Raw genomic sequence first — 22,600 nt, forward strand, 5'->3', positions numbered from 1 at the left:
GCTGCCACCAACCCAGGGCTTGGTTAGAGCCACGCTGGCTTTTGTTGCCTCTGCCGCAACATCCCCCAAAGACCGGGACAAGGGGGCAGGACAGCTTAAAACAGCTCTGTTGAGATGGAGGGTGCTCATAGGGCTGGGGCCAGAGCAGGTCTGCACCACTGTGGCCCCTGTTTGCCTGTACAGCATCTTCAAGGGTGACATCGCAGGACAGATCCAGCCATGCCTGGCCTGTGCCACCAATCTGACCAGGGAACCCAAATCGACTGAAATGAGCCTCACAAACTACATCCACACTTACACCAGCCCGATCAGGCCCCTGATCTTGTTCTGTGCATGGTCACAGAAGGAGTATGGGTGATTGCGTCCTTGGCTTTAGGTGCAAGTCTCCCCTAAAGCCCATCTCACTTCCATCCAGAAAATGCAGAACATAATTTAATAAAGTAACTTGGCAAAGTGCCAAAGGAGAGCAGCAGTGACAAGGGTTTTCCAAATGATCTTAGGCATTTTCTCAGCATCCCCACAATGAGGTAATGACCTCTCTTGACTGTATAGCGAGAAGGGACCTAGGCAGGGAGCATATTGGATGAGACACAAGGGAATAAAGACTCCAGAAAATCAATTCCCCCTGCTCAGGAATGCACTGCTGCCTGCCACTGCCTCTCCTGGCCTCTGAATCAATCTATGCATGCAATTGTGCAGATTAGAAACCAAAAGCATCGATCAGATCTACTCACAACAGTTAATGGGCTGGCTGGGACATCAAGAAGGGGCTGCTTGCAGCCCCTTCTGCAGAGGTCATAGGATTATCTCCATCCAGAGAGGGAAAAMGCAGCAGCCGCACCCCAGCCAGCCCAGCTCGTCTCAGCAGTGTCACCACTCCCTTCGGGAGCACCTGCTYATTTACATCCCAAACTCTGGCAGGYATGTGGCTACGAATAAGCCATGCTGACTGCCGCAGAACCATAGCTTGACATTTGCAAGATCAGCCTCTTTTCTTGATATCTGTGCTATCCAGGACCATGTCCCCAAGTCCTGCTCTGCAGTGGCACTCCAGTGGGGCCATCTGCTCAGGGCTGTATTGGAGGAGGAGCTGGTGTGGAGCCACCCAGGGCAACCTAGTCACCCAACTCCTCCCAGCTCATCTAGCCCCTGCCATTCCAGATGAACCATTCAGAGCAGGATAATCTCATTGAGACTTAAATGTATCAAAGTGGACAGTAACAAGCAAACTAGAGGGGAACCCTTCCGCAGACAGCTCCCGAGATAGCCGCCAGGTTGGGCATTTTGAACTGAACCAGGACCCTGTCTGCCCCAGCATGTGCACAGGGGCTGTGGCCTTGGGGCAGCCCCCCATGTCTGGGGGCGTCCAATGGCGACCATGCCTTCACCACAGGTCTCCTGCAGGGATCCTGCCTCATCCTTTCACTGAACTGCCAGGGAATTGCCTGATCCCACATCAGACCAGTTGACTCTTAAGATCCACTTCATATTCAAGTCCTGAGTAATGATTGCTAATGTCCTGACGACATCCTGGAGCTGGGGAGGGATGGGGTGTGGGGGGGTAATGTGTGGGGCAGGGCACATCTCTCTGCAGCAGCGCTGGCCAGCCCAGACCTTGGCATGCTGCATGGCTTTCCACAAACAGCCTTCCCAGATGTTCCCGCTGCTGGATGAATTCAGCTGAACTGGGAAGCAGATGCCAAGCGCGGGGGCCAGGTGGGGATAAGGGGTGCTCTGCACCACGCAATGTCAGAGTAACATTTCTTGCTGGTTCAGCACAACTCTCAAGAGGGTCTGGCTGGTCCTGGAGTCGGACATTTATTGACTCAGGGATCTGCTGGTTTGGAGGACAGCTCAGAGCATGCTCCCAGGAGAGGGCTCCAGTGTTTTCTTAGGAGGTGTGGAGGATTCATGGAGGAGTTTCCTCCATTGCCAAATTTTTACTTAACCAAAATGGGTYCTGCTCATGCTGGGGCATTATTTTTCATGTAGGTCCCTGCTAGAGTGTATGTGATACCAGCTCCTGCAGGAAAGGAAGAACCAAAGCTGCTTCAGGATAAGTCCAGGGGGCTTCCCTGAGCCAAGCAAGATTAGAAAGGAAAGCTCAGCTCCAAAGGGAGGCCAATCCTGCAGAAAGGCCTTCCATAGCTGATGAGCTCTGCTGACTCTGACCCYCTTTGGATCTCCTTTGGAAAGGATGGAATTTCCCAGGACATGCGTCACATCAGCTGGAGGAGTTAGCTTAGCCCTGTATCAGGAGTCCCTTTCATCTAGCCCTGCATGGAAAGCCTGCGGGTCTGGTCAGAGCTGACACCTGGCTCTGTACGGGCTGGTCTACAACCATAACTAGAAGCAAGGACGGGTTTTGCTGGGCACAGGAGATGGTGTTCAAACCCAGAGCCACCCAGAGCATGGATCCRTGCAGGGAGTGGTTTCGACTGAAACCTCCTGTCCCCACAGGCACCAGGCAGAGATCACCAGTAATCAACATAGCTGTGATTTTACAGCAACACCAGACAAAAGCCGGCAATGAGGCACCACTTAATCAAGCCAGACAAATGTGATTGCTCCCTTTTACTGAGTTACCGAGTTAATAGATGAAAGGGACACAGGAGAGAGATATCTAGATGATGTTAAACCATTTGACACTGCAACTCAGGAAGTTTGACTTAAAAAATTCCTCCTAATTGGGCCTGGGCTYTGTCACATGGATGGAAGGGCCATGCCACCAAGGCGGGGAAAGAAATGCCAGAATAGGTGGAAGGGTGTAGACAGGAGCTGCCTTAGGCCTGATCTTATTTAACATCTTAATTGATAATCTGGAAGAGGGAAGTAAACAGCATGTTAATTAAATTCATGAGGGAAACTAAATTGGGAGGCAGTGCACACAGCAGGTAAGGCAGAGTCTGAAGGCCACTGAGAGGTCAGGCAGAGGCCAACCATGGGATGGAGCAGAGATGGGTGTAAGCCCTGCTGGGAGAGGAAAAGCCAAGGCCAGGCTTGCCGGGGAGAGGCAGTCGGACCCCACAGCCTGGGACGTGATCAGGCCTCCCGGATCTGGCCTTGTAGAGAGCATGGGATCCAGGTGTGGGACGCAGCCCCCACCCCTGCCCCCAGTGCTGTGAGCCCTTCCCGTGTCCTTACCTGGGACACAGGCTCCTGCTCCGGCCTCTCAGGCTCCCACATGAGTGTCAGCTCTGGCTTCCTCCCCACCTTCTGGAACTGGAAGCCCAGCAAGGGCAGTGCCTGCGGGCAGGGAGTGCGTTGGGAACAGCCTGTGCCCCTGGCACCCCCTGCCCTGCTCCCCCAGCAGCATCCCTCCACCCCCCTCTCCCCAACTTTGATTGCAGATGAGAATGACGTTGCTTTTGCCCAGCACCCTGTATAGAGTCTTCTGAAGCTCTGTAGCAGCCAGGGTGCAGCAGCCTGTGAGTCTGAGCTGAACACGTAAATCAGGGGCTCCTGTGATACACAAACTGCCCGTACATCCCACTATATGTCCCGTTTAAAGATGTCATTGCCAGCTGTATAACCAGGTTATTAAAAGAAGATGCTGTCACTAACTGCAGATACTGGCCTACAATAGAGCTGTCACGGCCCTAGATACACTGTGCGATTAAAKGAAATGAAAATCAGCTTCATTCCCTTTCTTTGCTTTAGATCTGTGTTGATCTCTGTCCCCACAAACTTGCCTTTATTTCTTTTTACCTAGACTAGATAACTCACAAAACATAGTGGAGAGAACCCGGTCGCAGAGACTAAGCTGCTCCAGATCTCTCCGGCTCCCCGTGCTCTGCCGGTGGCAGGTTGGGGAAACACCAGGCAGAGCCACCAGAGATGTTTCTGTCTGGATGCTGTTCCCAGAGGCTGAAGCACCCTCAGTCTGTCCCTTGGTTCCCACCCCTCTGGCTGGTCTGGCTCAGGAGCAACTCTGAGGCAGTGGGTCTCACCCAGAAGAGCACCAGGACATCCCCTGCCTGCTGACAAGCCAGGCTGTTGCCGATTTTGCTGCAGCCATCTCCAGGGAGGCAGCGATGGCGTGTGAGGCAAGCAGTTAGGGTGAGACACTTACATTGCAGTAAATGCGCTTCTGCACTCCAAACTTCAGCACCAGAACRTCAAAGGCCTCGTTCAGGACACCCATCACCATGGCCTCTGACTCCAGAGGACCACACTCCTGCCAAGAGACAGTGCTGTCACTACAGCAGCACCCCACATCAAGCCATTCCCATGGAGAGCCCTATCTCTGCACTATACCAATGTCCCCGGTTCCCTGGAACTACGCTGGTGATGGTGGCTGGGTGCCTTCTCTGTTTGCCTTTCCCAGGCCCAGCTGGGAAGCCAAGAAGCCTCACGGGCTGTTGCCCTGTGAYGGTCTAGTCTGGGCCTTCATGAGGAAACCCAGAGATACTCTGGGGAATTCGCAGCTCTTACTCTGACAAAGATGGCAAAGAAGAGGTCAGCACTGAGCTCCTGCACCCTCTTGGAGGCCATCTTCCGGTCGTTGCAGTGGTCTGCCTGTTGCTGGATGGCGTCCTTCTCCATCTTGATGGGGCAGCTGGTACCTGAGAGGGATACAAGCAGTAGTGAAGGGCCCATCCTCCTTCTCACTCCAGAGGTGCCCCACAGGAGCCTGGACCTGGATGCCCAGCTCTCCCCTGTCCCCCTGCCAGGTCAAGGGCACCACTATGCCAAGGCGCTGCCCATGTGGGAAGCAGACTTCAAGCATCCTGTACCCGTGGTGGGCATGGCAAGAACACAGGTGTCCTGCCRGTGCCAGATAGAGCTGCCTCTTCCCCTCACTGTCCCCCAGAGCTGTCACACAGTGCTGGGTGCTGGACAAATGGTGCAGAGTGGCCCCACAGCACTCACCAAGCGAGGCAGAGAGGAGTCGGTGCACGATGATATCCGCGTAGCGGCGGATAGGTGAGGTGAAGTGCGTGTAGAAGGGCACGTTGAGGGCATAGTGGCGGAAGAGAGTCTCATCCTCCAGGACTCCAGTGCAGAAGTACAGAGCCATCTGAATGTGGTGAGAAGCAAGGGAAGGGTGTGAGCATGGATCCAAACCTTCCTGGATCCTCGCATGCAGTTGCTCTGCTGGGCAGCGAGACCCAGTAGGGTTTTACAGTGCTGGGGAGAACTTGTCTTCCTATCCCAAGCCATGGCATGAATCTTGCCCAGCAGGGCCTCTCTCCCTCTGCCCTAAGAGATGCTGGCCCTACCTTTCTGATGGCACGTTAAGTGTGCTCACCCTTATGCTCCCAGCTGAGCTCTTCTGCCATACCTTTCTGGAAGAGCAAGATGGAGGGATGGTAGCAGGTCTCTGCACAAGCCTGCATGGATCTGTGTCTGCAACATGGGCTAACAGGGGATCCCAGKTGCTCCAAGCCAAGCAGCTGATGGTTCTTCACCCACTGCCCTGTTCAGCCCGCATAGACATAAGGCAAGTGCTGCAGGAGCCAGGTAAACAGGGAAGCGGGTGAAGCCGTTTGCAGGGAGCTCCTGGCTGCCAAGCTGCCATTCGATCTGCATATCCAGTGCTCCCCTCGCAGTGCCCAGTACTTGGGCAGAGCTTGCTCCGGTGGCCCCAAGGACTGCACTGACTTTCACATCACGCTTGGGTTTAAGCAGCCTCTTAAACCTGCTTTTGGTTTTGGGGCCATTTGCTACGCAACCGCCCCGTGCAGAGGAGCAGACGGGAGGGGGAGAGCCCAGCCTGTCCCATGCCCACGATGACAAACGCTCTCCTGACAAGCAGGCTCCCAAAGCAGCCCCCGCGCCAGGCTCCTTTTTGATCCTGAGCGAGGCCGCAGGCTCTGCGCACCCCTTGTCCCTCCTTTGGAGAGCACCGGCAGCCAGGACGAGCCGGCTCCCCGGCTCGCCTCTGAGGAGGAGCCAGCCCCGCTGTGATCCCCGCCGCCTCCTTCCGCAACRGCAGCTGAGAAGCCGAGTGGCTGGACGACCCAGCTACATCAACACCCGGCCCGTACCAGCCCCGCGCTTCCCAGCAGCCTCTTCAACGGGAACCTCGCTTGGCTGCGCCACCCCTGTTATCACACATGTTCCAGCTTTTATTTTTACATCTGTGAAACACCAGCCCTCAGGGCTGAGAAAACAAAACGGCCAGAGCCCAGGCGGGCAGGGGAGGGGAGGGTGGGCAGGTCAGGGGGGTTGCCGTGGGGTCACAGCACAGTGGCGATTGAATGAACCCGTTTAAAAATAAGAGCAAAAGATTTAAAAACAACAGGAGTAGCTGGCTCTGATTACAGAGCTGTCCTGGGATCCACGGTTTGGGCAGCTGTCTCCTCCGCTCTCCAGCCCAGCGGCACAGCCAGCTCCTGCTGAGCAGCAACGTACTGATCCGGGCAAGTAAACAGAGCAGGTTAAAAAAAGCAGCACTGGTCCCAGCCTTATTGTGAGACCCAAGAGCTGGGATAGGAGCTCTGACGGCTGCCAATTTCCACAACCCAGAACTAAATTATTTCTGATGGACTCCACAAAGCATGATCTCCACTCAATTAGCTCAGCTTCCACTGAACAAGGCTCTGTGCGGTTGYGCAGGGAGATACACCGAGCTCCCCGCACTGGGCTTTCTTGCTTTGGAGTCTGGTGCAGGAGAAGATGAGTGCCTTGTGCTTAACAGAAAGTATAACATCACAGGGGTGTTTATGGGTACCTAAGCCAAGCTCCTGGGCAGAAGGATGCCTTGCTAGTGAAGGAAGATCCCTGCAGTGGCAGGCAGGTAGAGAGGGGCATTCAGGCTTGATGGCAGAGCGTGCAAGTCTGACGATGAAAAGTTAGCTTAGATCAAAGTCCCCTAGAAGAGAAAGCCACACGGAAGGGCTCATACCTTCCTCTATGTCCAGAAGCATAAGGCAACCCCTCATCTTTCAAGTTACCAACATGTCAAAAGTCCCATGCTGCTTGCTGTTGTCTGGGCAACTTCTTCTGGATGGATGTGCTGACCAAACTTAGCGGCTTTTGAGTCCAGGACCCTTTCTGATGCCCTGTTGGCAGCTCTTGACCCTCACAAAGRTTGTGAACAGCTTGGTTATCATTGCAAAAATACTTCTTGGGCTGTGGCAAGGTTACATAATGCAAGGAGTCCAGTCTGACRCCTGTCTGATACCTGCCCTCGCTGCCATGATTGCACCAGTGACATGAGCCTGATGTAAAGCACCTGTTTTCTCATTAACAGCTTCAATTGACAAGTGGTGTCAAATCCTCATGGTCTGACTGCTGCAGTCCCTGGGAAAACTGCAAGGAACCTGTAAATAAATTAGCCCCAGCTAACCAGGGGCAACTTTGCTCTTACAGACAGACTGAATCCCCGAGTGACTGAGCCCCTGAAAAATGGTATGTCACTGCTCCTTCATCTGTTACGAAACTCCTGGCATAGCAATCCAGGCGCTTCTGCAGACATGCATTACCAGTAGCTCTACCAGTTGCTCTCCAGCCCCTTCCTCCTCCAAGAGGCTTGATGTCCTGGCCACCAATATGTAGCAAAAATGGAAGATGGTCACTTGGTGTGAGCATGGCTAGGGGCAGCTTGTTTTGGCTGATTTGTCTGCAAACTTGCTCTTGAAACACAAGCTTTATAACTGGGACCTGAGATGTGCGCAGGGATGTGGGTCATTCTGCAGCGCCCTGGGCCTAGACAGTCTCTCGACACCATCTGTCAGAGCGACAGCCCAGCCCTCGACACCGGCATGGAGCCTGGTGCGTGGCCTTGCTCTGCAGCTGCCAGAGCTCAGATCTGTGCTCTGACCACAACACCCGGGCAGATGGGCAGGACGGGGGTGATTCTTCCATCTGCTCTGTCTGTACTGGGACCAGTGGCAGACAGTAAAAAGTCRTCCTCTCAGGGAAAGCTCTTTCCACTTGGTAGCTCTCTGTCCTTTCCTAGGGGCACTGACAGGGGTTTGCACTACCCGTCCTCTGCATTTAGCAGTAGGAACAACGGTGGGAATAGGAACAATGGTGGGAATTTAAACTGCTCAGGATTTTGGCAAGTTGTGGACAGTCACTTGCTCGCCCGGCATGCAGTGAGTGTGATCAGGGGACAGAGAGTGCAGGGAACAACTGTGATGTCTCGCACTCCAGCAGCTCTGCGATCCTTCCAGATAAATTGTAGGTCATATAGACACACTACTGCATGTGTGTGCTGGATCACATTGGAAAATGACCCTACAGGTGAGAGGGCGTGTGTGTTCACCTGGCTGGTGTCTTTGGCCAAGTCTGAAACTTCATTTACAAGCTAAGCAGTGATTCAGCTAATGGCCAATTACATAAGCTCATCCTAGGATCAAGATGGATTTCAACAACTTCTGGTTCACACACCACTCTCAACAACAGGAGTATCCCATCGCACATATCAGCATTATCCTGCAGGAAATGTTGAAGGAAACGTCACTTGCCACCTAGAGACAGGCTGGCCTGCAGGGCCAACAAGGGCTCAGTGGTAAACCGGGCCCATTATGTCCAAAGGTTGCAATGATGAGTGTACACAGAYAGCAGGTTGGCCAGGCAGGAGCGGACTGCTTCAGCACAGCACACTTGAACACAAGAGCACCTTGACCTTCTGATGATGGTATGTCCCCACTGCATTCACCTGTCAGCACCTTCCTTCAGAAAAGGAAGAGGAAACAAAAGGGACCAGGGCAAGCCAAAGCAGGACACAGAATCGTTACACGGGGCAACACAGCCCACTCCAGAGAATGCTGCCTGCTCTTTGGGAAGCAGCACTACTGAACTGAACACATTTTACCACATGGCTTCTGTCCCCAAATCCACTTGCAAGCATTAAGCCACAAAAGTACAGCAGGACTTCAGGCAACTGCTAATGAGTAAAGGGAGTAAATGAGCTAATTAGAAGAGTGACAGTCAAATGAGCGATGTTAGGAAGATAATTCATTCCTGCAGCGATAAGCAGGTCACAGCAGAGAGACCATTTCAGGAACATGCTCCTTCTCCCTGTGGGGTAGGACTTCCCTCAGAAGAGGCTGTGTTGTGCCCCAATGCAAATGCAGGAACACAGATGTTTCATTAAAACTTTTTTTGATGTTGATAAGCACCCAAACAAGTTTTCTGAGCTGCAGATGCACCAAGCTCAGCAATCAGTGTGAGCAGCACAACAAGACTCCATCACAGAGACTTTCACAGAAGGTCTCTTGGCCTAGAGGGAAACTAAGGGTTTCCAGAGCATCCCTGTTTGAAGAGCATGAGCTTGAGGGCCAGACTGTGCTTTATGACCTGAACAACCCTGCATCATCCTGACTCCTTATTCCATCTTTGCACAGGAGGCCAGTTTGGATACCATGCCTTGAGGAGCTGGCAAGAACAAGAGCCCTGGAGTTTGTCACCAGCTACTTGTGGAGCAGGCTGGGTCCCTGTGAGTCTGCCAACATATCCTGTACACAACTTCAAGTGTGAAACACCCCACCTGGTATTTATAGCAGTGGGATGGGAAGGCTCATCCAGCAAAGTTCTGCTGCATGGGTAATTCATCATGGGGTTGAAATACTGGGTGGGAGCTGCTGGGAGCCCCACAACACCATGGTCAGTGTCCATTCACCCTCCCTTTATGTAACAACCAGTTACAGTAACGCAGAGCGAGTCCATGGGTGAAGAGGGAGTCACMGTAGGTAGCTACAACCAGACACATCTGACAGCAAAGCACCACCCTTACCTGCATGGGCCTGGAGAACATGTTGGTCAGCACTTCTTTCCTGGCTGCAGAGTACCTGTCAGTACCAAATGTTTCATTTAAGCTTTTCTGTAAGAGAAAAGAGATTTCATTGTTGGCAAGCAGTGCTGGCCAGGGGACCCAGACAGACCTTACTGGGACAAATAGGCAGCCTGTCAGAGCAAATTGCTCTTTTTCCCTGCAAATCCCCTTGAAAAGTGCAGAAAGTGCGTGTGGAGCTGAGTTCTGGCTGCAGCAGCCAGCTCACCCTGGCAAGATTGCACACACAGCACTGCCAAGCACTGACCCACCTCCTAGGGTCAAACGCAGCGAGAGCACAGGGCACAGAGACTGCTGGCTCTGTCCCTAGACGTGCAGCATGTAGAGGCACCCGTAAGCCCTCTTCCTGTCCTGTGCGTGGCTCCTGTCCAGCTAATGAGAGCTTCAGTGCATGGACTAACAGGACTCTAGGGAGATGCAGATATGAGAGGTCACTGCCTGGGGCTAGCAGTAAGGAAGAGATGAGAGAGTTCAAAGTGCAGAAGAGAAGCTGAGTGCACAGTCCTGCATCTGCTGACTTAGCCTCAGCCCAGCCAGCAAGCAGGGAAAGCAGTCCCAGCTGGTGGAGCAGTGTGAGGGAGCCAGCGGGGATAGGATTAACAGAGGATTATCCACAGTCCAGTGGCAGTGGGGAAAGAAAATCCTGGAACCTGTGCTGTTCAGCTTGAGTTCAGTGTTGGGACACACTCAGCAGAGGATCGGTTCGATACCTCCTGCACTGGCTGCGTCTGACCTTTCCCAGCACTACTCTCTAGCCTTTTCCAGTCCCTATTCCGCACCCTTCCCTCCCTGAGAGCTTCAGCAGCTCAGACAGAAACAGCTCCTTCAGGGCTGCTCTTCCTGCGGTACAGGGCAAGTGACTGGCCAAAGACCTCCTGCAAAGGCAGGGAAAGAAAATCTGGGTGTCCAGGGAGCGCCCTGCCCTAGGACATGCTTCCTCTTGCCCAGCTTCGCAGGAAGAGCAGTAACTTGGGTCACCTGCAAGGTCTCCCAGACCCTGCTCTAAGTTTCTTGCACATTACAGCTGGCCAGAACTGGCTGGACTAYCCTTGCCCAGTGCTGGTGGTCAAGYGCTGGTAAGGAAGGTGCTTCATTTTGGTATGGACTACCTGTGGGCCCTGCCTGGGCAGAGGCTGAGGYGACTGCACTGCTGCTCTTTGTCCTGAAAGCCGCAAAGGCCCTGCCTGGCTTTTAGGTTCTCTCTTTCCTTCCCTTTSTTTAGCAGCAGTTTTCTCCCACCTGTTCTGCAGGGGTTGGAGAGATGGCAGCCTCTCCACTACCCCTCACACGTGTGCCTTGAAAGTCCAATGGTTTTACAAGCCCTGAGGAGTATCCCTCTGCTTCTGCACAGCCAACAAMTGGCCCTTCCAGTCTGGAGGACCTGGCTCCTGCAGGCCTTACAAGTCRTCCTGCTCTTTCTGCCTAAGAGGCTAAGAAGGGAGGGAAGAGTTTCACTCTTCTGAGTCTTGAAAGCTTCTGTGCTGACTCAGGGACCATGTTCACTCTGTGCCCCACATCAGTATAAAAGCTTAGAGGGAGACAGACTGCTCCTTCACCACCACCATTCCCTACCTCTGCGGCTGCCCCCAGACCTCATCCRAGAAAGAGCAGGGGATATCGGGCAGGGAATAAATCCCACGCTGCTGTGAGCACATCACTGCTYGCCCTTCACCCCCACGTCCCCGGCGCACTCACGTGCAGGGCCCCCGCGCTGCTGAAGTCGATGTCAAGGCCAACTTGGTCGCAGAACTCCACGAGGTCATTGAGCAGCTTGCTCTGGGGCGGCGGGTGGCGGCGCAGCAGGGCCTGCTCGGGGAAGGAGCGGTAGATCTGATGGGCCACGGCCATGTTCGCGAGCAGCATGAACTCTTCCACCAACCTGCAGCAGAGAAAAACGCCCCCGGYCCCCCCAGTCAGAGCGAGGTGTGCCCTGAGAAGCAAAGCGATGCATTCGCTAATGGCCAGTCCTGCCAGTACGTAGTGATGGGAACTAGTACTACGCAGGAGGGAGCCTCAAGCTGCTGTTATAAAAGAAGACTGGACCTGAGACTGCCACAGCTCCCCTTCGCCCCAAATCTTATTCTCTAGCTGAGGTATCTCCATGGACTTGGAGAAGGCCATCCTACCAGTGCAGCCAGGCAGAAGTCAAGGATAAACTGACAGCTTAATTTAGGATAAAATAATCTCCTTTTAGGTCATTTTATCTCCTGAAATGCTCGACAAGCATAACAAACACTGTGCAAAAGATAGCACGGAAAACAAACACGCACCGCTGTCTTCCCGGGCCAGAGAAAACAATGTCTCACTTGCTCCCCCATCCTGAGATCGACATGTGTGGTCAGGCCCAGCAGCACAGCCCTGCCTTTGCGCTGGCTTCCTCCAAGAGCAAAATGCGGAGCGGCCCCCGGCAAGGCAAGGCAAGGCGAGCGACTTGGCTCGCCGCGGGGCTGCCTCTGGGATCRCGGTGCTGCCAGGACTCTCCACGGCTTCTCACCCCTGTAGTCTGCTGTGCTGCGCAGAGACTGCTGGGCTAACCCAGCCTGGGGTGAGCACTCTTCCTCCTCCTCTAAACATACAGCCTTTGAACGGAAAGCTCCCAGGCTATCCGCAAAGAAAAGCAATCTCCATGCTAGAAATCATCTTTGGAGCACTATGAGTTATGCTACCAGCTGTAGGGCTGTGTCACAGGAGACCTGTTTAACTGGGCTTAGATAGGCAGCGAGATGCACTTAACTGGGCTTCCTGCTACTTGCTGCGGGTATTCCCCATGGCTCCTAACTAGCGCTAATTGCCAAAAAAGATAATAGAGTTACAAAGGTAACCTCATGCTCCAAGCGATGCCGGAGCAAGCTGCCACCAATTACGCTGGCACAGCCCCACCGCTCCTGTGCGGAAAGTGGCAATTTTAGGGGTTGGCCGGGGGCACCTGGGACAGAGACCAGGAATCTGCAGCTCTCACTACGGCCGTCAGCGGGCGGATTGGCCGGGGAGATGAGCAGGGCCCCGCGTTCCCGAGGTACTTGCTATGGCAGTGATGCATTCCCAGCCGTGGAATGCTTGCCAAGAACTCAAAAGAGAAAGGAAATAATTAAAGACAAGCCCAGAGGAGGAATAAGCACATGACAGTCGTAATCAGCAGTGGAAATGTTCATCTTTATGAGGAAGGAGCGTTATCAAGAAGAGCTTCAGGGAGGCTCCCAGGGCAGGGGCTGTATTGCCCCAAAGAGGTCAGGGCTTCAAACCTGCGGGAAAGGCGGGACGGACACCGTCACGGAGGCAGCGCGGGGAAAGGCGCGAGGAACGGGGCAGCCGAAGAGGGGACAGGAACGGGCCACCGATCCTGCCACCTACGACACCCGCCGAACAGCGGATGCTACTAGAAGACGAGTGGATCAGCGAGCAGGGTGCGGTACSCGCCTGCGGCCCAGCACGGCAGCGGCGAGGGCGGCGGGAACGCGGCCGGGTCCGTGCGCGCTCACGACAGCCCGTTTCCCAAAGGCTGAGCGCAGAGCTCGCTGCTCCTGTGCGGCTAAGCCAGCAGATGGCAACATCAGTCCCTCTATGGCCCCCGGCACCGGGGGCTGCAGGACAGCACGGCCCAAGGGCGCCGGGCACCCAGGCTGCCTCTGCCCTGGGACACCCAGCGTCGGAGATGCAGAGCTCCAAACGGCGCCCGGCGGGTCCCATCTCCCGGACCGGGTGGTGGYGGGGAAAGCTCCAGCTCTCGCCCAGCCAGCTCACGGTAGGACGCAGCAACGGGCAGGCTGCGAAAGGCAGCGCCTCTCCTTTGGTCTTGGTGCAAAGATAAAGGGAGACGTTTCCAGCGCGAGCCCTGGCTACGCAGACGCACGCGTAGGCGAAGGGCAGCCACCGAGCCCCTCCGCCTCCCTTGAAACAGGGCAGGGATCAGGACCTTCAGAGTGGGTTATAAAACCCTTTTAAGGGAAACGCAGCAAGTACGTCCACGAACAGTATTTCCCCTTTGCCACAGGTGAGCGTGTTTATCTCACGTCCTAGAGACAAACGCTGTCACTGAGCGTTTAGGCTGCCCCTGCGATTCATCTCRTTCCTGCTGCTCGCAAGAGCGTGAGGCCCTGCGCTTGCATCTCCAGCAACTCTTTGYGCTGGAAGCAATTTCCACCAGATTATTAAATTCTACATTTTCTTTTGCCAGTGGGAGGAGGGAGGGTTGGATTTTCCCCCAATCTGAATTTTCCTGGGGGTATTCTTGTTCTGATATTGCAGACAGCATGCCCGTGCTGAGAGTACTCCCGCCAGGGGTGTTTTTACACCCAAAAAAAACCTATGCGCACTTCCCACACCTCTCTGCAAAATCACATTGTCTTCCACTTTTACAGGTCCACACCTGGAGGGAGCACCAGCTCACCCCACACCAAGGAGAGGTGTCTGGCACATGGATGGATTGGCAACACAGGCAGGAAAATCTTCTGAGGAGCTTTACAGCCATGACAGAGTGCAGGATGTGACCCCAGATACTCAGAGCTCAGAAGCTACTTGTTTCACTCTCCACACCCAAACCCAAGCTTCAAATGTTGCCCAAAACAAACGGGTTTCAGCGCATTGCCCTGCCGTGGAGAAACCCTCCAAAAGCTGACTGCTCCAGCCGTTGTTCTCCTTCCAGACCAGCTTCCAGAGGAAACCACTGGGGCAAAAGAGACGGTTGCTGTCCCGAGCAGCTCTGTAGCAGAGCTGCACCCTCAGCCCAAGCACACGGCTTCAGGGCAACACCGCTTTTGTCTTGTGCTTCCAAGGAGCAGATAGCACAGACGAAGTTGGACACCATGTATCCAGGTGGAAAGAGAAGCCCCAGGACCCTGATGGAGTCGGTTCATATCAGCTCAGGTTAATGAACAACAGTGATCCACGAACACTGCAATACCTTGGGGGTCAATGCTGAAAAGCCCTGCGGAGATGGAGGGCCCTTCCCAGCCCCTAATCCCACAGGAGTCACAGAGCTACTCCCCAAACGCAGCCCATTTGAGCAGCCCAGACAGTCACCGCTGTGCTGCAAGCGCAAAAGGGAGGAACAAGATGGGGTTGTTCTGTGCTAACTCCTACATACATTCCCCAAGATTTAGGCCCCAGGGAGAAGAAAACACCCCCCTGCATGGCAGCTTTCAAAAGGCAATGGTCACAGCTAGGCTAATCCAGAGCATGTGAGAGCATCTGACAGGGTCTGAGGCAATGGGCTGGGACAGCAAACAAGCTGGCACCTGCACCYGGAGTTACGCAGAGAAAGGGGGTCTGTGGTTCAGCTCCCTCAGGACACAAGGCAGGAGGCAGAGGTTTGCGAAGAACAGCTTCATGGAGAGGTCTAACTGCATCTAGAAAGAAAACCATACTCCCCCGTGGGGCTCACACCGAGACTTTGCACAGGACACGAGAGACTCGGGACAACGAGCCCAGGGCTCAAACTCTGGGTGAGGTCAGCAGTTTCGGCTGCTCCGGAGCAGCAGAGCACGGCAAAGCTGCTGCCTTCTCACCCTGCCCGGGTGGCCTCCCCCGCTGCCGTCCCGCGCCGGGACATGTTGCYGGAAGCCCCACTGAGCACTTGAACTCAGGATACTCTCATGTTAGTACTAGCCCGTTTTAAAAGACAGCTGCCACGCGCTGCACTTTGAGCTAGCGTCCTCGCTGGGGTTTCAACTCGGCAAGCGCTACTCTGCGGCTCGGAAAAAAGAAACGGATCATCAGGCAGCCTGGAGCTGAAGCCGGGCTGGCAGCGGCTGGGGGCCAGACGAACGCCTGGCGCTATCGTTACTGCGAGCAGCGCTGAAACCCTGCTAGCTCGTCGGCAGGTCAAACGACAAGAGGGATTTTTTCTTCTTCTTCTCCTTTTTTTTTTCTTTTTTCCTTAAAACAGCCTAGCTGGGAGTTTGGCTCAGTGTGGCTGCCAGAGAGGAGCACAAAGAAAAATATTTCATGGCTAAAAAAAATGGAGACAGAAAGACTAGTCCATCTGAATGTGCACTGAACGAATCCCATGTGAAATGCATTCTAACGCCATCGCTACAGTTTCCTCTGGATTAGCTGAGCTATCCTTGGCTCCYGGCTACATAAAATCCCATAAACAATATGATCTGAACTTTTGCCCTTGCAGCACTCATGCAAGGTTTCCTCCACTGTCCTGCAGAGAGAGGTGGGGGCTAGCAGGTGGCTCTGCATCCCGTAGGTGCTCGCAGATACCAGCTGTCCTGCTCGTCGGGGCTGCACGAGGGAGCATTTCCAAACCTGTTCAATGCCTCATTTAGCGCGTGCACATGTGAGAGGGAGGAGAGGGAGAGTCAGGACAGCTTCAGAGGTCTGTAACACGCGTAAGCATCTTCTGCCGGCTCTTTCAATACCCAGATTTTGCTTACGAGTTACGGGCTTGGTGCAGGAGCTGGTGGGTGAAATCCTATAGCCTGCCTTATGCAAGAGGTCAGCCGGAGGGTAGGGTTTTCAAAAGCGCTCGCCTCCTAGTTTCAGAGGTGATTGTGTCATGTCAGCTTCTAAATCCCACTGACTGCTGGGGAGATTTGAGGCTCCTGAGATGCTCTTAGACTTGGTGTTTTTCAAAGTACCTTAAATGATGGTCATTGCTCCTGCAGGCAAAGAATAACCGCCTTGGAAACCATCCAGCTGAGGGGGGCTGATAATGCCCTGACGGCCGCCTCAAATGCAAGTTGCTGGGCTGTAACTCTTCTCACATAGCTCCTACCCAGAGCCAAATGTCTGCGGGATATGGGAAGAGGAGCTGTACATTCAGACTCTGGAACTGCTTTAGTAACAGTGATACCGTTCGCTCCGTAAAAGGTTAGCAAAACCCTCCTGATCTCTTTAGAGCAACCTTGAAAAACTATTCACATCCTCAGCAAGTTGTTTTGTTGATGGCAAATAAAATATTAGGTTTTCATGCCAAATCTCAGCAGAGCAATGCAGGCAAGTAAAATGTCTGTTTGGCTGCTGTGTTTCCATGGCAATGCAGCCAGGCTATACAATAGCCATCTAAGTGCCCACTCTCCCAGATTAACTTGACAAATGACATTAACAAATCAAGGTTTGCTGCGCAGGGAGAGACAAGAAGGACTTTGCTTGCAATCTAGTAAGTGCAGGAACAAGGCAGGCAGCTGGGTTAAAGCAAAGAYACATTAAAACATTACACCAACGTAACAGACCCATAAGCTTCAGAGCAAATGACAGTGAGGTATGGCCAAATAGATGAGCCCAGCTCTTTCTCCATGTCTTCTTATTCACCTCTATCACTTCTTGGAGGATGCAACTGCTGGGTACATCTGAGGCACTGAAGTATTTTCACAGCTGAGGCACAGACACAGAGATCAAATCCCAAACACCATGTAGCTCTCCCATAGCTGAATTTTCCGTGCTTTTGTCATGCTGGAGAAGTCAGTCCCCTCTGCCTGTTCTTCACTGGGACAATCTGCTTGCAAAGGGATGGAGCCGAACCACCCTGAGCTGGAGTCAGAGCTTTCCTTCCAAGCAGCTGTCCATCTAGTTGGGTGAGCTGGCACAATTTAAAGCTTCCCAGCATCTTTCCAGCATCTCAGATTTGAGCCTGGTATGACTGAATCATTTCTGCAAGGGCTACCAAATTTCCTTCCTCTATCCCTTTACAGAATCCTATCCACTCACCTCCATCCTGCCTCCCTCTCACAGCACTTGCTCTCCTCTGCACAGGAAACAAAACTTTTACTGTTCAAACTCCTTCCCAAGCTCCAGCCAATCGTGCAGACAGGTTTATGCTCCCTGCTCAGCACAGGTCTGTGCTTTGCCTAGCAGGCAGGGCCTGGTCTGGTTTCTCACCCTATAGTTATGTGTCTGTCTCAGGTGCCCAATTCCATGCTGGATCCAGATAGGGATAGGGYAGAAGAACTTTGAAGGCATCAAAATTGGCCTGTGGTTGAATCAAGTAGTACTATGAAAAGCTAGCACTGAGAAAAGGAAGTCCTTGCTTTTCTTGGTAGGCAGCCCCAGGCAGAGCTTAGCCACTAAAACGCAATGGCACTTTCTGGTGCTAAGAGCATCTCCTTCCTCATGCTTTGAGTGATGGGCACAGTCAGGCTTTGGAAGGGTTACAGGACAATCAGTGTTTTTGTGCACGCCCAGGAAGGCTGAAGACACTGATGGATATATATCCCCCTGCTGAGGGCAGTAAGTAGCTGGGAGCCTTAGCTCTTTGCTGGCTTGAAAAGGATTATCATAGCAGAGCAACCTCGTAACAAAAAGGGACCTACAGCCACCTCCAGGGAAGACTAAATCCTGCTGCACTCACCAAGAGAAAGTCACCTTCCACAAAAGGATGCAAACACCAGTGCACGGTGGCAGGCTTAGCAGCAGCAGTATCAGTTGAAGGAAAAACAGTAAGGAAAACAGCCCTGCAGTTCAACCAATATACTCTCTCCAAAGAGTTAAGTCCGAAGATTTAGTCTAGTGCTCTGGATATGGTGCAACTTTTTCTTCTTTTCTTTAAATCAAATATGTTTATTTTTGATTACAGCTCTTCCATGAAGCAAAAGAACTCGGGAGGTTTCTATAAAAGCACTTCTAAAAGCAACATTAGCTAACCCCACATCTCTTGAGAGTGCAGCCAATGACAGAATCATGCTCTTTGGCCAGTAGCCGGAATGGAGCTTGTGATGGCCCTTTTCCATGCAAAATCCCACAAGAAAGATGTACTGTCTTCCTGGGGACGCTATGCCAGTCCAACAGACACGAGCATCTTCAGCCATGCCCTCCGGAACAGGACTGCTGCTTGAAGAGTTATGAAAATTAAACTCTCTGTGATCCAAAAACTGGATGGCATAGTTATACATGAGCTTTGCAATATTGATGTGGAGCTCCCTTTGCCAAAGTCAGTTGCCAAAAGCCCCAAAGCCCTACTTCTTTTGAAAGAAAAAGTAGTAAAAGGCAAGAACACTGGTGGTTCCTGGCTTAATGAAAGTCATTTGTGCTCCTTTTGCAGCTAGTGGTAGCCTTACAAAGCTGAGCTGAATAACGGAATTAGTCCACTTTCAGAGATTGCTCAATTAGCTCTTGGTTAAAACTGTTAACATTGAAACTTGATGAGAATAGCAGCTCTGAGGCAGTTTCAGATTCATTTCTTACTAAGCTAGAATGGCTTTTCTCTCTAATGAACTCCCTTTCTGGGGTATAATGAATGTCCTTTTTATTAGCTATGCTGCCTTCCCAGTAATAGATGCCTGGAACACAAATGCATGGGAGATTTTTCTGAATTCAGATGTCATTTACTGGTCACTTTTGCACCTTTAGGCTGGAAACGCCATGATACCACTTTCTTCACTTTATCCAAATTAAGTGCGGTACAGTGGAAAACTGTTTAAGCTCTCAATACTAAAGCTGGGCTACTGAAGGCATTTGGCATGATTAGGAATTAATTGCTTAAAGCCTGATGTACTTGGTTTGCACAGGGGGATTTACACCACTAGAAAAACCTCAACCATTTGCCTAAGTTCCTTTGAAACTATTGACAGCACTTCGCAGTGCTGTTACATAACAGAGCTGACTTAATCTGGCAGAATAACGTCAGGTCAGATGCTGAAGCACTGAAGACAGCACAAGTGGCACTAGGGCCCTCAGCTGCTTGGCTACACAGATGGCAAACGTTCCCCTCCTGGCCTGGGAGCGATTCAACCTCATGTGTGGTTTGTATTAAGGAGATAAAGGCAAAGTCTGCCTGTCCCACCACCCCACGTCCCATCTTGATCCAAGCGGCAACGGAAATGTCATCTAATTGAAAACAGAGACTGTTGCAGAGGACGCAGCCTCTGCGGGCTGCGCCTTTTCATTAAATGTTAATATGACTGCAGTCTGCTCCTTTTCATGCAAATCTACGGCAACCTTCAGACTCCCAGCAGGATGCTAAAATGCCCTCTGTGCCAAGAGGGCATCTTCAGCTGCCGTGGCCCAAGGATGAAAGTTTAGACCAACATCCACGCCCTCATCCACACATGACATGGAAGCCCAACTTCAGCAGAAGCCCTTGGTCCCAGCCGTGGCATTCTCCAATTTTTTCTTGGGACTACAAATTTTTGAGCCCAAGGCAGAGAACATCACCCCCAGCAAGACAAGACACATGCAACTCACCTTCCATGAATGGGCTTGCTGACCCAGAAAACCTCTTTTCTACACTTTTCCCAGGGGTCCCAAAGCAGCCCTTAGAGTGCTGTTTGCACAGCATGGCACAGATCCCCACAGTTATATCATAACCTAGAAATGCCTCCAGCATACAGGGCTGCGCCCATCTCCCTGGTCGTGCTGGACGTCAGCATAGAAATAGCAGCATTTTTAAAGCCCTCCTTTGAAACACAAATTCTTCACCCTGTGTGAACATTTCTCTATTGTCAGGAAGACATACCTTCAAAAAGGTTTGAGATCATTGCCGACAGCTCCAGGAGCTGCTCAGGTTGCAATCCCAGCTCCGCTCCTGCAGATCCTCATCAGACCCATTTTGTCATTTCAGAGAGCCACCAGCTCACAGAGATATCATGTCTCCGAGGGAGCTACGGGAGGAAGGTCAAGGCCTCGTTCGCTCTCCGCAGAGCCGCAGGGGAGGGATAAGCAGCGACAGTTAGCACAGACCAAAATGGTATGTTCAAACTAATGGTCTCAGCTGGCGGATCACCACGTGGGCTGTGAAGCCTTACTTTGGGGAACCATGTTAAGAGGCTCTTGAGCAGGGGTGCTGCCTGGCAGCCTGGGGCCAGACAAGCCACCAAAACAGTTTTCTCTGGCCCATCAAAATCCTGGTGGGCAAGAGAGCCCAGAGCCAAGTCAGGTCCAAGAGAATGCGTAGGACAGGGGAAATACCCTGCAAACAGAGCTCCCAAAGCAGACATCGGCAGTCCATGCTCGCAGGATTACAGCCTGATACACGACTGGCTCCGAAAGCAGAGCTTATGACAAGAACATTCTCCTAGACACATAGTATTAGTGTCATCCAGAGTCCGGTTAAGAGGGGAATGGAAAGAATTCCTGAAGAAATGCAGACAGCCTCTCTCCTGACGCGCAAGTCTCCAGCCCCATACAACAGAACAGCACTGATTCATATCAGACCGCATTTCCCACTAAAATGAGGAAACAGGAATGAAAGGCACTTTTCCTTGCAGCTAAAGTTTACGCAAGTGATTTATAGGTCAGAAAAATTAGCAAGGTCGTGGCCGAGTGCTCCGCACAACAGCACRTGTTACATGGCTGCTGACCACAAATTCCAAGACCCATTAGGTRGAAGCAAAGGGCAGCATGATGGAGAGTTAAAGATGCTTTTTGTCCATTTAATTAATTAGTTAGGTCTCTTTTCCATCCCCTGCAGCCTTCRTTAATGTAACATTGAAGTGAAGGAATATTAACAATTCAGACAACACATTAATATTAACACAACACCTGCAAAATGCAAATGAAAGTCCATTAGGTAAACAGATGATCTTAAGCCATCAGAGCAGAAATAATATTCTGACATTTCCAAGCAGGAGTATCCTGTGGAGATACTGTCCATCACTTCCACTCCATTATAATGCCATGGCCCTTGTAAATAGGGGCTCCTCATCTGTTACTAGTCCCTGAAAGGATGAAAAAAACTTACATTTTTCATTAAAGTATTTTCCAGGTTCATACAGAAAGTGTCTTTCTAAAGCCATGTCGTGAACTAGAAAGATTAGAAAGGATTTTTAAAAGGATTTTATCTCTGCACCAGTGAAGGATGAAGATAAAATTGAAGCTGATAGCTTGTACATATTAACCTGCATTTGGGATTGCTTCAGAAGCTGAGCTTTTGGTTAAGATTAATTTGAGATAAGCTTTCTATATGGCAGAAACAAATGGTCAATTGCCCAGAGAACTGACAGACCCAGAGAACTGCTAGAACTGTCCCTCACATGCCATGTCTCTCCATCAGCTGGCTGATGTCCTTCTCCCAGCTGTTTCAGCTAAGGAGACTCGCATCCTGYGTACATTTCTCCCTTGAGGTTTTTGGTTTTGCTACGTGCAGCTTGCCTGGCATTGGAAAGTYGATTACTTCTAAAGCAGGAGACAAACTGATGGACAAAGGGGAAATAACAAAGAAGGGATGAACCTCCCAGCCTGGGAGCGTGAGATGGCCAATGACTGGGGAGAGCTTCCATCTACCCATGGACAGACATGACCCTGGAACAAACAAACAGGAGTCTGCAGAAGCTCACAAAGAGATGAAAAACAAAAGCCAGCTAAAAAGGTAAAGTAGTCCATGACAGTAACCTAAATAAACCAGCAACCAAAGACAGCAGTGGAAGGCAACCCAATGTCTATCTTATGACGTCCATRAAATGAAAGCCAGGCGGTGGTTTGCTAAATAATGCCCTCCTTCTCTGGCGGTCTCTGGTCCAACCTCCTGCTCAAAGCAGGATAACCTCAAAGCTAGATCAGGTTGGCCTTCTCCAGCTGAGCTCTGGAAATCATCAAGGATAAATAGCCTCACCACAGCCCCTCTTGAGTCCCTGTTCTAGTTCTTAACCATTCTCATAGTGGAAAGCAGTGGTAACTGGAGTGTTGTTTAGGCTCTTATGAAAAGAGCTCCAGGAGGAGCGCTCACTCAGATTGGCCAGCCTTTAGAAAGGGCCTTGCTGGAGAAGCATTTCTCTGGAGAAAGTGGCTGCAGATCAAGGGAACAGGAGCCACCACCAGGACCACTGGGTCTGAGAAGATCGATATCAGGTAAACACTTTTCAACTTAGCAAGGTTCCTAGTGGACCCCCAAATCCAGCTGATTCTTGGTCTGGGATGCTCTACTGAGGGTGCTTTCCAGGTGGGGCTGTGGAACAAGGATCACAGCAGTGTCTGTCA

At 52.0% G+C, this 22,600-nt stretch overlaps 1 protein-coding gene across 3 annotated transcripts in view; it reads right to left on the bottom strand.

Annotated features, from left to right (window-relative positions):
- Positions 1-22,600, bottom strand: part of DIS3L2 (DIS3 like 3'-5' exoribonuclease 2) — a 202,211-nt gene that overhangs the window by 612 nt on the left and 178,999 nt on the right. For all 3 annotated transcript variants that reach the window (XM_085325058.1, XM_085325059.1, XM_085325060.1), the window contains exons 16-21: positions 11,441-11,624; positions 9,689-9,775; positions 4,873-5,020; positions 4,435-4,565; positions 4,073-4,177; positions 3,145-3,246 (exon numbers count right to left, since the gene is read on the bottom strand). In XM_085325058.1, coding sequence (XP_085181184.1) covers positions 3,145-3,246; positions 4,073-4,177; positions 4,435-4,565; positions 4,873-5,020; positions 9,689-9,775; positions 11,441-11,624 — 757 coding nt within the window. The remainder of the gene's footprint in view (positions 1-3,144; positions 3,247-4,072; positions 4,178-4,434; positions 4,566-4,872; positions 5,021-9,688; positions 9,776-11,440; positions 11,625-22,600) is intronic.

This window comes from Rhea americana, unplaced genomic scaffold, assembly GCF_003343005.1.
Source record: "Rhea americana isolate MKP2758 unplaced genomic scaffold, rheAme1 scaffold_96, whole genome shotgun sequence".
NCBI classification, from domain to species: Eukaryota; Metazoa; Chordata; class Aves; order Rheiformes; family Rheidae; genus Rhea; species Rhea americana.